Genomic DNA, 11,025 nt, shown 5'->3' with positions numbered 1-11,025 from the left:
GAGAGGCCCCAGCCCCAAAAGAAGTTGTGGCAGAGCAGCCCAGCCTGAGACCCCCTCCTCCCAAGTCTCCTGCTCTGAGGCCAGGATGCCTTTCTCTGGGAAATGGGGAGTCTGCAAGGAAGGTCTGGCTTTGGGCCTTTGGAAGCCAGGGGCAGTGGTTACCATGGAGACTGATGTGGCTCCTCAAACATCTGGGAACTGAAAGGACATGAGGGGATGTAGGGTCCACCCATGCGTCTGGAGTTTTGAGCCTCCAGTACCCTAATCCTCATCTCTAGCCTGGAGATGGGGTGGGTGTGGGTGAATCCCTCCCCAAGCCCCTCAACAGAGACTGGGCGGGTTAGATGTAAGAGAGCAGATAGGGTACAGGGGAGGGCCTGACCAGGGAGTTTGTGGAGGGAGCTGGGTCTGCAGAGTGACGGTAGTCATTCACAGTGCTGGCCCCACCCCTTGCTCAACCTTACCACTCAGGGAACATTGAGGTGCTGAGATGCTTGCTGGGCCTCTGAGAAATTCTTCTGGGGTGTGGAGGGGGAAAGGGAGATAGGCGTGGGCATATGAAAGGGTGCTGGTCTTCTAGGCCTGAGACCCAGCTCTGCCCAGGACTTCGCTGTGTGACCTTAGACCAGTCAGGCCCCCTCTCTGAGCCTCAGTGTCCACATCTGAGCTAGACCTGTTGGACTGGTCTAGCTCTCTTCCCCTGTGGTTCAGGGTAGAGTAAAGGAGGCAGGATCAGGTCCAACCTGCCCAAAGGCCCTTCAAAGCCCAGCCAGGTGACCAAATCCAGGCAGGGGCCCAGTAGGGCGGGGTTGCCCTGGGAACCTCCTGCACACACGGCCACTCTTTGTCTCTGAGACCTAATCAGGCACAGGATCTGAAGAGGAAATTCAGGCAACCCTGCTGCTGCCAGCCTGGCTGAGCTCATGATCCCTTCCTTCCCAGTCCCGAGGGAGGGAAGAGAAACAGGCTCCAGCCCCAGTGTCCCTTATATTCTGTCCAAAGGTGTGTGTGTGTGGGGGGGTGCTGCTCCCTGTCTTCCATGCCTCTCTCCTCTCTAGAAGCACAGAACCAACAGCCCTGGGAGTGCCGAAGAAACCGCACAGTTCCCTTCCTCATTCTCTCCGCAGCCGCAGACGGAGGGGCTAGAGGAGTACCACTGATGAGGTTTGGGGAACAAGTTCATTAAGATGATGCGATGTAGGGAGGAAGGGAGAAAGAGCCCCACACTAAATGCCCTGAGCACTGGTCTTAATCCCAGTTGCTAACTTGACTCATGACCAAGTGGCCTCAACAGTCGCTGCTCTTGCTGAGCCGTGGACAGTAGGAGACAGAGCCCTATCACAGGAGACTCTCACTGTGGTCTGTTTGGCCAGTGCCATGCTGTGTGTGACCTGAGACAAGTCCTTTCCCCTCCTTGGGCCTCTTATTCCCCATCTGTGAAAAGTAGCTCACACCAACCTAGACAGGTTGCTAGGAGGAGTCAAGTGTGAGTGAACCTGGCACCCAGGAGGTGGTGAAAAATGGTGTAGATGATGCCCATGGCCGCCACCTCTGTTCTCCAGGACCTTTGCCTCTCCTTAGGCGCTGAGTTTTCATTCCTTGGCATGGGTGGGGAGGGCAGTTACGATTCGATTCCCCACCTGATATAGAAGAAAACTAAGCTGGGGAAGAGGCTTGGAGGAGGGAATGCAAGGATGACCTGTGGTTTCTTGGTGGGTGTGTTAAAATGCCTAGATTCTGTGGTCAGACTAGTCCAGGATTCCAGTCTTGGCGTTCTTAAGCGGATCCTTTCCTCTTGTGGAGATAGTATCTGGTGGAGCGGATTAGGTAAAACAATGTAGTACAGTACTATTCTCAGAGTACCATAAACCTGCGGCCCTGTCCCCAACGGCGCAGCCCCGCGGCCCCAGCCATGCCCCGCCCCTTTGCTCACAGCCAGTCGGCGGCTGCCTCTCCAGAGCATCCGTTCCCTGTACCTCTGGGCGCTCCTCTCCCGTCGCCGCCCCTTTCGGGGAGGCTGTCCCGTTCTGGAAGAGATTCCCTAGAGAAGCCCCCATTTCTTGGGGAGCAACTGAGAGCCGGAAGGTGCACCCGAGGGCCGAAAAGCGCTTTGAGGTTGATCCCGAGTTCGAGGACCAAGTCTGCCCTCTAACCATTTTACAGATGGGGAAACCTGAGGCCCAAGGAAGGGAAAGTCCTGATTAAGGTCACCCTGAGCCGAGGGCAGAAGCCCGGGCCCGGGTTTTCTCTGTGAAGATGGGTCTGCGGGTGCGCGCTTTTGGAGGGGGGCACAGTCCATGTGGGTGCTGGGGCCGAAGCCGAGGCACCAACGGTGCTGGCTAGGGGATCGTCAGTGCGTGGGAGGCTGGACTCCTCGCTGCCTCAGTTTCCCCAGCACTACCTCTGGTGGGGGTCGGGAGACAAGGCAACTTGCCAAACGCGCGCCTGAACACAGTCCGACTGTCCTTAGGCTGTCCCCGCACCTCCCCAATTCTAACGGAGGCTCCTTTTTGCGCGCTACTTCGCAGCTCTTGAAAATCCAGTCCTCCCGTTCGAACCTGTCGGCGTTCCATTGGAAAGACTTTAGGCTTTTGGTCTCCACTCTAGAATGAATTGTTCAGACTGCCGCGGGAGCGTTCCTGGGGCTATAGCTGCGCAGGCGCAAGGGCAGCCAACCCGGAAGGCGGAAGAGCCGGTTCGGACAGCTGGGGTCTAGGACGCAGAGTGTGTTAACCAATGACCTGAAGGAATAGGGAGGGCGGGATTAGGCCCGGAGTTGGTTAACGCTACCCTGGTGGGGGTTGATTTACGAAATGGGGTGAAGAGTGGTTCAATGGCCCTCCAAGTCACCATTCTTCTGGCCCGCGGAAGTTAAGCAACGCAGAGGCGGGCCTAAGACCGGAAGCAGGAAAGAGTGCGCAGGAAGCAGGCCGCCGTAACCAGTCGCGCTGTAGGTCCGTGGGTCTATCGGTCCCGAGGGCAGGATGGAGAAGCTGCGGCTCCTGGGCCTCCTCTACCAGGAGTACGTGACTCGTCACCCGGCCGCCACGGCCCAGCTGGAGACGGCAGTGAGGGGCCTCAGTTACCTGCTGGCAGGTGCCACCCTGACCATTGACCCATCCCTTCGGGACTCTGACCTCTGACCCCACTGGCCCCCTTCCCTGCGGAGTCAGGGTAGTGATGGCTCTGTTTGAGAAGTTCCTTCCAGGTTCCCGTAGGGCGTAGGGCGTAGGGCGGGAATGTCCAGGGACCCGAAGCCGCGGGGTGAGGCAAACTCTCACCGACGCCTCCTTCTGTGCTTTCTCCCCAGGTCGTTTCGCCGATTCGCACGAGCTGTCAGAGCTGGGTGAGCCGGGCTTTGGGGAGAGTGGGGGGCGGTAGGGTGGGGGAGGGCTTCCCAGAGAGGTGACCACCCCGTTTCAGATTTCCCGTTAGCTCATCCTGTTCTGTGACTGAATCAGGCAAGGGTACAGCGTCCACTATCCTAGGTCCTCCTTGTATGTCCCCATAGTTGACAGAGCTCTGGGGACCTTGACTGGTCAGGAGGCTGAGCGAAACACCTTTTCTGCTTTTGCTCACTTAGTCCTCTCTACAGTCATGTGAGGTGGGTACTGCTGTGGTCCGCATTGTCCAGTTAAGGGAACAGAAGTTTAAATGAGGTTAAGGAACAGCCACTGAAGGTCCCAGAACCAGGATTCAAACCCAGATCTCCCAGATTCCAGACTCCCCAGACTGTAACTGCCTCAGTGGGGTTCACTCAGTGAGTTCAGGAGGTACAGGTCCTGAAAGGGCTAGCTTTTGAAAGGTAGAGATGGAACAAACTTTCAGGGACAGGCTGCAGAGAGAGAGCAAAGGCCAGGAGGTGAGAGTGCACATCTGTGTCTGTTTGGAGCATGATGGGCACTTCTGGGCAGCTGGATGACCAGTGCTGTCCCGCAGGGCAGTAGCTGTTTTGTCATAGAGATCAAACCATCCTTTCTTGTTCCAGCCGCCCACCTGAGAGATCATTATGGGGAGTGTGGAGTTCTGAGGAAGTGTGTGGGGAGACATGTTGGTTTCCACATAGTGTGTGGGCGGCTGAGCGCAGCAGGTGACAGGTGATCCCTGCCGCGCTAGGGAGAAGGTGAGGGGGTGGAGGCTACAGAGCCAGCCTCTCAAGGCCACACTCTACCTCTCAGTGTACTCTGCCTCTAACCTGCTCGTGCTGCTCAATGACGGGATCCTACGGAAGGAGCTTCGAAGAAAGTTACCTGTGGTAAGAATTGTGCCAGGAACTGAGGGTGGGAAGCATAGGGGCTTGGGAACAAACTAGTAACCACCAGCCCCTGTGGGTAGCACACGTTATGATCTTATAGAGTTACAAGATGAGGCTGCATCCATCTGAGCCTCATGCCGTCGCATTAGGTGAAGTGTCCAGGTGTTAGGGTGCCCTTATCAGGTGAAGAGACTGGGTTTCAGAGGGTAGAATAGCCTTTCCCAGCGGGAGAACTCAGGCTTACACACTTAGTCTTGGAAGGAGAAAAATCCACATCTCCTGTCAGAGGCGTCCTCTAGGGGGAGGGGCTGAAACTAGGGGGAGCCCCCTGACCTATTGGCCTGGGGTTCTTGCAGTCCCTGTCCCAGCAAAAGCTGCTGACATGGCTGAGCGTGCTGGAGTGCGTGGAGGTGTTCATGGAGATGGGGGCTGCCAGGGTGTGGGGCGAAGTGGGACGTTGGCTCGTCATTGCCCTCATCCAGCTGGCCAAGTATGTTGGGGACGTGGGGGGCCAGCCCTGGGTGGGGGTACCTGAGGCCAGCTGTACAGATGGTGTTCAGCAGAGCAACCCTGACCCCCTGCTGGCTAGCCACCTCCCCCTGCCAGCCTCGCCGTACTCCCAACCCAGGGCTGTACTGCGGATGTTCCTGCTGATCTGGTTCAAGGCTGGTCTCCAGACCTCACCCCCCATCGTTCCGCTGGACAGGGAGACGCAGGCACAGTCCCAGGGTAAGCGGCTTCCCTGCTCTGGAGTGAAACGGGGCGTGGGACTGATCTGTAGATTGAGAGCTGACCAGCATGAACGTGACGTTGTCATTTGTGGAGCACGTCTGTCCTCGTCAGCTCACTTTGTTTTCATCACCCTGTATTTTAGAGAAGAAAAACAATGATGAGGTCAGAGGCAGGATTAGATCTTAAACTCAGGACTTTTGACGTCAGAATCCTCATTCTTTTTTGTGGGCTGCAAGAAGAGGGCACAGAGCTTCAGTGGGAGGCAGGGGTCTTTTTTTTTTAATTTATTTATTTTATTTTATTTTATTTTTGGCTGCATTGGGTCTTCGTTGCTGCGTGTGGGCTTTCTCTAGTACCAGCGAGCGGGGGCTACTCTTCATTGCGGTGCACGGGCTTCTCATTGCGGTGGCTTCTCTTGTTGCAGAGCATGGGCTCTAGGCGTGCGGGCTTCAGTAGTTGTGGCACACGGGCTCTAGAGCACTGGCTGAAGTAGTGGTGCACAGGCTTAGGAGGTCCGCAGCATGTGGGATCTTCCCGGACCAGGGCTCAAACCCGTGTTTCCTACATTGGTAGGCGGATTCTTAACCGCTGCGCCACCAGGGAAGTCCCGGAGGCAGGGGTCTTGCCAGTCTTGTCTCTGGGCCTGGTTCTGTATCAAGAGCGCAGCCTCATGGGGCAGGGTACCCAGCAGATCGGTCCCTTCAAGGCTTTGGGCCCATCAGCTGTTGGCCTCTGGGCCTTACTCTCCTGACCTTGGGTGGGGGCAGTTCTTTGTTCCTCTTCCCTTGTCTTCATGGTCATGTCGAAAGCAAAGCACTGAGAAGATACAGCACTTTGTTGTTGTTTGTGTGTGTGTGTGTGTGTGTGGCCGTGCAGTGCGGCATGCAGAATCTTAGTTCCCTGACCAGGGGTTGGACCCATGCCCCTGGCAGTGGAAGTGCAGGGTCTTAACCACTGGACTGCCAGGGAAGTCCCAATATGGCCACTTTAGTGCTGTGGTCCCCATAGACCAAGGATCTTCCCTGCCTTGTTCCAGAGCCTGAGAAGCCTTGGTTTTTGGCTGGCTCATCTGCCACAGGTGATTACTGGCCTTTCCTCAGGCTGGGGAATGCTGCAGAATGTTCCCCACTGTGGACAGGTCCCATCTGCTGTGGTGTCCTTGACTTAGCTTCTGCTCTAGTACAAGCGTATCCATTTTTCCCTTAGCCCACAAGTGTTCACTGCACGCACATTCTTTGCAGGCTCTGCTGGAAACGTCCCTCTGACAGTAAGACGTTGTCTCTGTTCCTTCTAGATGGTGACTGCAGCCCTGGCAGCCAGGAGCAGTCATATGTGGGGAAGCGGTCAAACCGAGTGGTGCGAACTCTCCAGAACAGTAAGTGTAGGATGTAGCCGGATGAGGCACCTCGGTGCTGAGGTCAGCATGGGCCTGAGGGCCTGGCTTTCATCACTGCCCGCCCTCCCCGTGGCCCGCCCCGGCTTGGGCCTGGCTGCTCATCTGCTGCCCTTGTGTTCTAGCTCCGTCGCTGCACTCAAGGCACTGGGGAGCCCCCCAGCAGTGGGAGGGACGGCAGCAGCAGCAGCACGAGGAGCTGAGCATCACCCCCACCCCGCTGGGGCTGCAGGAGACCATCGCAGAGTCCTTGTATATTGCCCGGCCCCTGCTGCACTGTATCTTTGGCCTGGGGTGGGGTCGGGATAGACGGGAGTGGGCAGGGCGGGCCACGTGCTGGAGACATCCTTGACGCCTTGGCCGTCAGTGCTCAGCCTGGGCCTATGGGGTCAGCGGTCGTGGACACCCTGGCTCCTGTCTGGTGTCGTGGATGTGACCAGGTGAGCCTGGGCCTGCCTGGGGGCTCCATTCCCTCCGCCGGGCTTTGTGCTGCAGGCCTGGCCTCACCTGGGCAGGCAGGGGTCCCTGTTCCTCCTGTTGCTGGTCCTAACCTTGTCCCCTCCCCGCAGCCTGAGCCTCCTGAGCGAGAGGAAGGGCCTGACCCGGAGGGAGCGGCTGGAGCTGCGGCGCCGGACCATCTTGCTGCTCTACTACCTGCTGCGCTCCCCGTTCTACGACCGCTTCTCCGAGTAAGGATCCAGCCCCTAGAACGGCAGGGCCCACCCTCGGCGAAGCAGAGGGGAGGGAAGTGGGTCACGGTGCCCCACCCCTGTTCATGCCTTCCCTTCCCCCCTCCTTCGCTGATCTGGGTTCACTGAGCACCTACTATGTGCTGTTCTGGGTGCGGTCACTCCCTGATTTCTCGGGGCCGTCTGCCTCTGGGTGCAGCTTAAGCTGTTGTTGGTAGGCAGCTCGCTGAGGGCAGGGCCACTGGGATCATGGGCGTGAACTTTCTGTCAGTACATCCTCGGCTCACTTGCCCGTCGTCCTTTCAAATAGTTGCAATTATCCCCACTTCTCACGGGAGACACTTGAGGTTCAAAGAGGTTGGGAAACTGAAACGGAGCCACTAGCCAGTGGCAGAGCCAGATTCCACGTCCATGTTCTTTCCTGGCCCGTCCCTGCCTTGCCCAGCCCTCACTCCATCCCCTGTGAGTGTCCAGAGCTCCCAGCCACAGCCAGACAGAGAGAGGCCTGCTGGGGCCGAGTCACGGGTGGCTCAGGGCCAAGTCTCCCAAAGACCTCTCCTGAGGTCAGACCGAGATTTGACGAGGGGTCCCTGTACAGCGACTGGGGCTGTGAGACAGACTGGAGGCTCCCGGGACCCCCTCTGTCCAGGTCCTAACAAGTACGCGGCTTAAAGTCTGGAGTGTTCAGTTGCAATTGTACTTCACGTTCTGTCTGTACAATCTCTGATTATTTTCTGAGACAGTAGAAAGTAAGCTTAGGTCGTGTTTAATAACCACCTGAGTGAAAGTAACTGCCTGGTAGTTCCTATTTTCAGATAAGTTTAAAAGCTTATAAGGTACTAAAGCCAAATTGTATTCCATACTCTGGAGGAAACGTCTGGAGACTTATTTGGATCATATGACCTCCCCCCTACAGATTGCTTGCACTCTACAGAGGAAACATTATAGCCCCAGTATCTCATTAAACTGAGGGGTTGGGAGACGGTAATGGCAGAGGTGGCTTCCCAGGCTGCAGACCTCCAGCTTGGCTTGGTCTCCTGCTGACCTTACGAGTCCAGCACCCTTAGGGCAGTGGCCCGGACTGAGAAGGGTGGTCCAGAAACCCGTCAGAGAAATTTCTTGTTTCCCCAGAGGACAGGGAGCAGGGTGCTGAGGGGCCTCTGGGGTGTAGGCTGGGAAGAGAGCATCTTCCTTCTCCTTTTCTTATTGTCACACAATATAGTGTCTAGAGCCCGGCTGCTTTCCAGTTGTGGGCTGAGGTGTGAGCTTTCCAGGCGTGTGGCTGGGGGATGGCAGGACCAGAGATCTCGTCCTTCTGTGCTGGAGGATGTCCTTGATCCACAGAGTGACTTTCTGTCTTTGGAGATGCACTGCCTCTAGTCAGGTAGTCAGTGGAGGCTTCTTAGCACCTGCATTTGCAGGGACCCATACCGCCGACCCAACCTGCTCCTTTCTTGCAGGGCCAAGATCCTCTTTTTGCTCCAGCTGCTGGCAGACCATGTCCCAGGCATTGGCCTGGTCACAAGTAAGCATGGGGCGGAGGTGTGATGATTATTGAGTGTGTCGGATCTCATGTGTGGCCCATCACCCTGTTTTCTCTTTGTCTCCTCGTAATATGATTCTTGGCACAGTTGGGAAAGGGAGCCCAGGAGGTCGGGTTGGGTGGGTGACAGCTTCTCGAGTGATATGAGACTGGCTTCTGTGGGTGGAGACTGTATGGCGGGAATGCAGCCTGCTGGAGAAGCCTGTTTGGAGATCCCACTGCAGCAGAGAGGCACTAGTCTGGGGCCGTCAGCATGTACAACTGGACAGCCGTGTGGTTGCTCTGAGCCTGAAACTCCTTGTCTGTAAACGAGGACAGCGATCGCTGCCAGTGCTGGGGGAAGAGGTGGGAGAGCTGGGGGCTCCTGCCATGCGGATGGGAGCAGCTGTATTTGGTCAGCAGTGGCTCAGAAGGGCCCCGGGTAGAGCAGAGCCAGGTTGGAGTCTGGCCCTCAGCCCTGAATGTGTTCCTCTCTCTGTCATTGCAGGGCCACTCATGGATTACTTGCCTACCTGGCAGAAAATTTATTTCTACAGTTGGGGCTGACAGACATTCCACAGTTGGGGTGTGGGGAAGGGCAGGGGGTGCCTCAGCCCTTCAGTCCCCTGGTCCCCTCTGCCCTAATAAAACTGACTCTGGCAGTGTCCAAGCCTGTGACCTCTCCGTGCCCACCGCCCAGGGCGCCTGGCGCTCCCACCCTGGCCAGGCTCTGCACACAGCCCTGGTCACCACTAGAGTACCCCTAATACCCTTCTGACTTTGCATCCTCCAGTGATGGAGACACAAGCCTGCACCTTGTCACTGAGCTGAGAAGCCACCTCTAGGACTGGGACCTGGGCTCCTCCAGCCACAGAAAGCTGGCGCTTCACCTCACCGAGCATGGGCCTGCCTGCCACCGCAGCTGCGGGAGTGAATGCTGCTTCTCTCCCACCGGTCCGTATTGACGACAAGGCTGAACCTAGACAGTGGATGACAGCTGCCCCTGTGTCTTCTGGCCGGAGCCTCTGTCTGCCTCACCCCCTGCCGGGGCCTGTTGCCTGCCTGCCGCTCCGTGGTGGAGCCTGGTGATGGTGGGCCCGGCGCAGTGCAGAGCGGCACCTCAAGTCCTGAACCCCTGCTTGAGAGCAAAAGGCTGTTTTGCTGTGGGAAAGGAGCGTCAGGCACCAGCCGGCATTGGGGCTGACACTGGGGCGGTGGTAAGGTTGGCAGGGATGGGAGCCCGAGAGGCTCCGGGGAAAGCCGGCTGCAGGTTCACACGGTATGAGCTGGGGTCTCCCCCATGTTTTCCCTGGTGGCCAGGCCTGCCTGGAGCCATGCATGCTGCTGGGGTTGGGAGAGGGGTTTGTATGGTGCAGCTGCTCTTTCTGCCTGGTCTTCCCCCTTCCTCAGCCTTTGCTGCCTTTGTGCTGTGAGCAGACCACACGCTCCTGCTCGAGTTTCTAGCCAGACGGGCAGCCACTTAGGTTCTCAGAGGGCTCCATCTGCACTGTGTTGGCTCTGCCTCCGCTCCTCCCAGACACCCCGGGAGGGGCCGGCCCTTCCCCGACTGCTTTCTCCAAGTGCTTCTTGAGAAGCCACACTCAGGTCCTGGGCCCGGGGATGAAGGTACTGAGCCTTCAGGTGGTCATCGCTCGAGACCCATGACCTTGGGTTGCCTAGCAGGCATTGCTGGGCATTTGCTGTGTAGTGGGCTCTGTGCCTTGTCATGTGCGTTTAGAAGTGAGTCAGGCCCAGCTCCTTGTCCTCACTCTTGACGGTAGAGGAGACAGATGTGTGGACGCATCAGTGCCCTGGGTTGTTGCAGTAGGTGGAAGCGTGCAGGGAAACTGGTCAGATTGGAGCTGCGCAAGTGGGGCTGCCTGCCCGCCGGGACCAGCCGGGGGGTACGCTGGTCAGGGAACCCTGCATTTAAGCAGGCTTTTAAACTGGTAAAACTTCATCTGTTGGTCACTGGGCAGACTGGGAGCAGAGGCTGCCTGTGCAGAAACAGCACGCGTAGTGTCGCAGTGGGGTGAAGCCCCTGCTGGAGCGGAGGGGAGTCGGCGGAAGCTGAGGGGATGAGGTTGGAGGGGGAGGTCAGGGCCAAATCCACTGGGCCGTCGAATACCAGGCAAGAAACTCGGACCTGCCTTTCGGAGGCGGTGGGGAGGGGACCTGTTTCAAAGCCCATCTCAGCGCTGGTGGTGTGCAGGGTGGCCTGTGAGTAGGGGTGGAAAATGGAGCAGGATGCTGTGGCTGGAGACCTGCCACAGTGGATGGGGCTGAATGAAGACAATGGCAGGAGGGAGAGAGGGCTTTTGGTGTAACCTAGCCAGGCCTTGGCGACTGGTTGTGGATAGAGAGGAAGAGGGTGGCGTCTCGGATGCAAGGAAATGTTGGGTTTGGAGTTAGGCAGAGCCAGAGTGTCTGGAAC

The 11,025-nt window shown here is 57.6% G+C and overlaps 1 protein-coding gene across 8 annotated transcripts; it reads left to right on the top strand.

The window, feature by feature from the left end:
* The first annotated feature begins 1,142 nt into the window (after nucleotides 1–1,142).
* PEX16 (peroxisomal biogenesis factor 16) lies at nucleotides 1,143–11,023 on the top strand. 8 transcript variants are annotated; one of them, XM_081240338.1, is made up of 11 exons: nucleotides 1,143–1,164; nucleotides 3,311–3,346; nucleotides 4,179–4,255; nucleotides 4,612–4,745; nucleotides 4,845–4,984; nucleotides 6,282–6,362; nucleotides 6,506–6,658; nucleotides 6,748–6,820; nucleotides 6,950–7,069; nucleotides 8,530–8,594; nucleotides 9,100–9,261. In XM_081240338.1, exons 4-11 carry the CDS (start codon nucleotides 4,672–4,674, stop codon nucleotides 9,156–9,158), a joined length of 765 nt encoding a protein of 254 aa, XP_081096464.1. In that variant the 5' UTR covers nucleotides 1,143–1,164; nucleotides 3,311–3,346; nucleotides 4,179–4,255; nucleotides 4,612–4,671; the 3' UTR covers nucleotides 9,159–9,261. The 8 variants fall into 8 exon arrangements, with proteins under 8 accessions (XP_081096464.1, XP_081096461.1, XP_081096463.1 ...); XM_081240335.1 differs by lacking the exons at nucleotides 1,143–1,164; nucleotides 9,100–9,261 and adding exons at nucleotides 2,643–3,096; nucleotides 9,385–11,023; XM_081240334.1 differs by lacking the exon at nucleotides 1,143–1,164 and adding an exon at nucleotides 2,646–3,096.
* The last annotated feature ends 2 nt before the right edge of the window (nucleotides 11,024–11,025 follow it).

Source organism: Mesoplodon bidens (genome assembly GCF_964165515.1).
Source record: "Mesoplodon bidens genome assembly, chromosome: 7".
Classification (NCBI taxonomy): domain Eukaryota; kingdom Metazoa; phylum Chordata; class Mammalia; order Artiodactyla; family Ziphiidae; genus Mesoplodon; species Mesoplodon bidens.
The sequence above is the reverse complement of the archived record's forward strand: the minus strand, read 5'-3'. Positions and strand labels throughout refer to the sequence as shown.

Coding starts and splice junctions, on each gene's coding strand:
- PEX16 (XM_081240334.1), top strand. CDS start 2,985: ATGGAGAAGCTGCGGCTCCTGGGCCTCCTCTACCAGGAGTACGTGACT. Junction 3,347..4,178: donor GCACGAGCTGTCAGAGCTGG/GTGAGCCGGGCT, acceptor TCTACCTCTCAG/TGTACTCTGCCTCTAACCTG. Junction 4,256..4,611: donor TTCGAAGAAAGTTACCTGTG/GTAAGAATTGTG, acceptor GGGTTCTTGCAG/TCCCTGTCCCAGCAAAAGCT.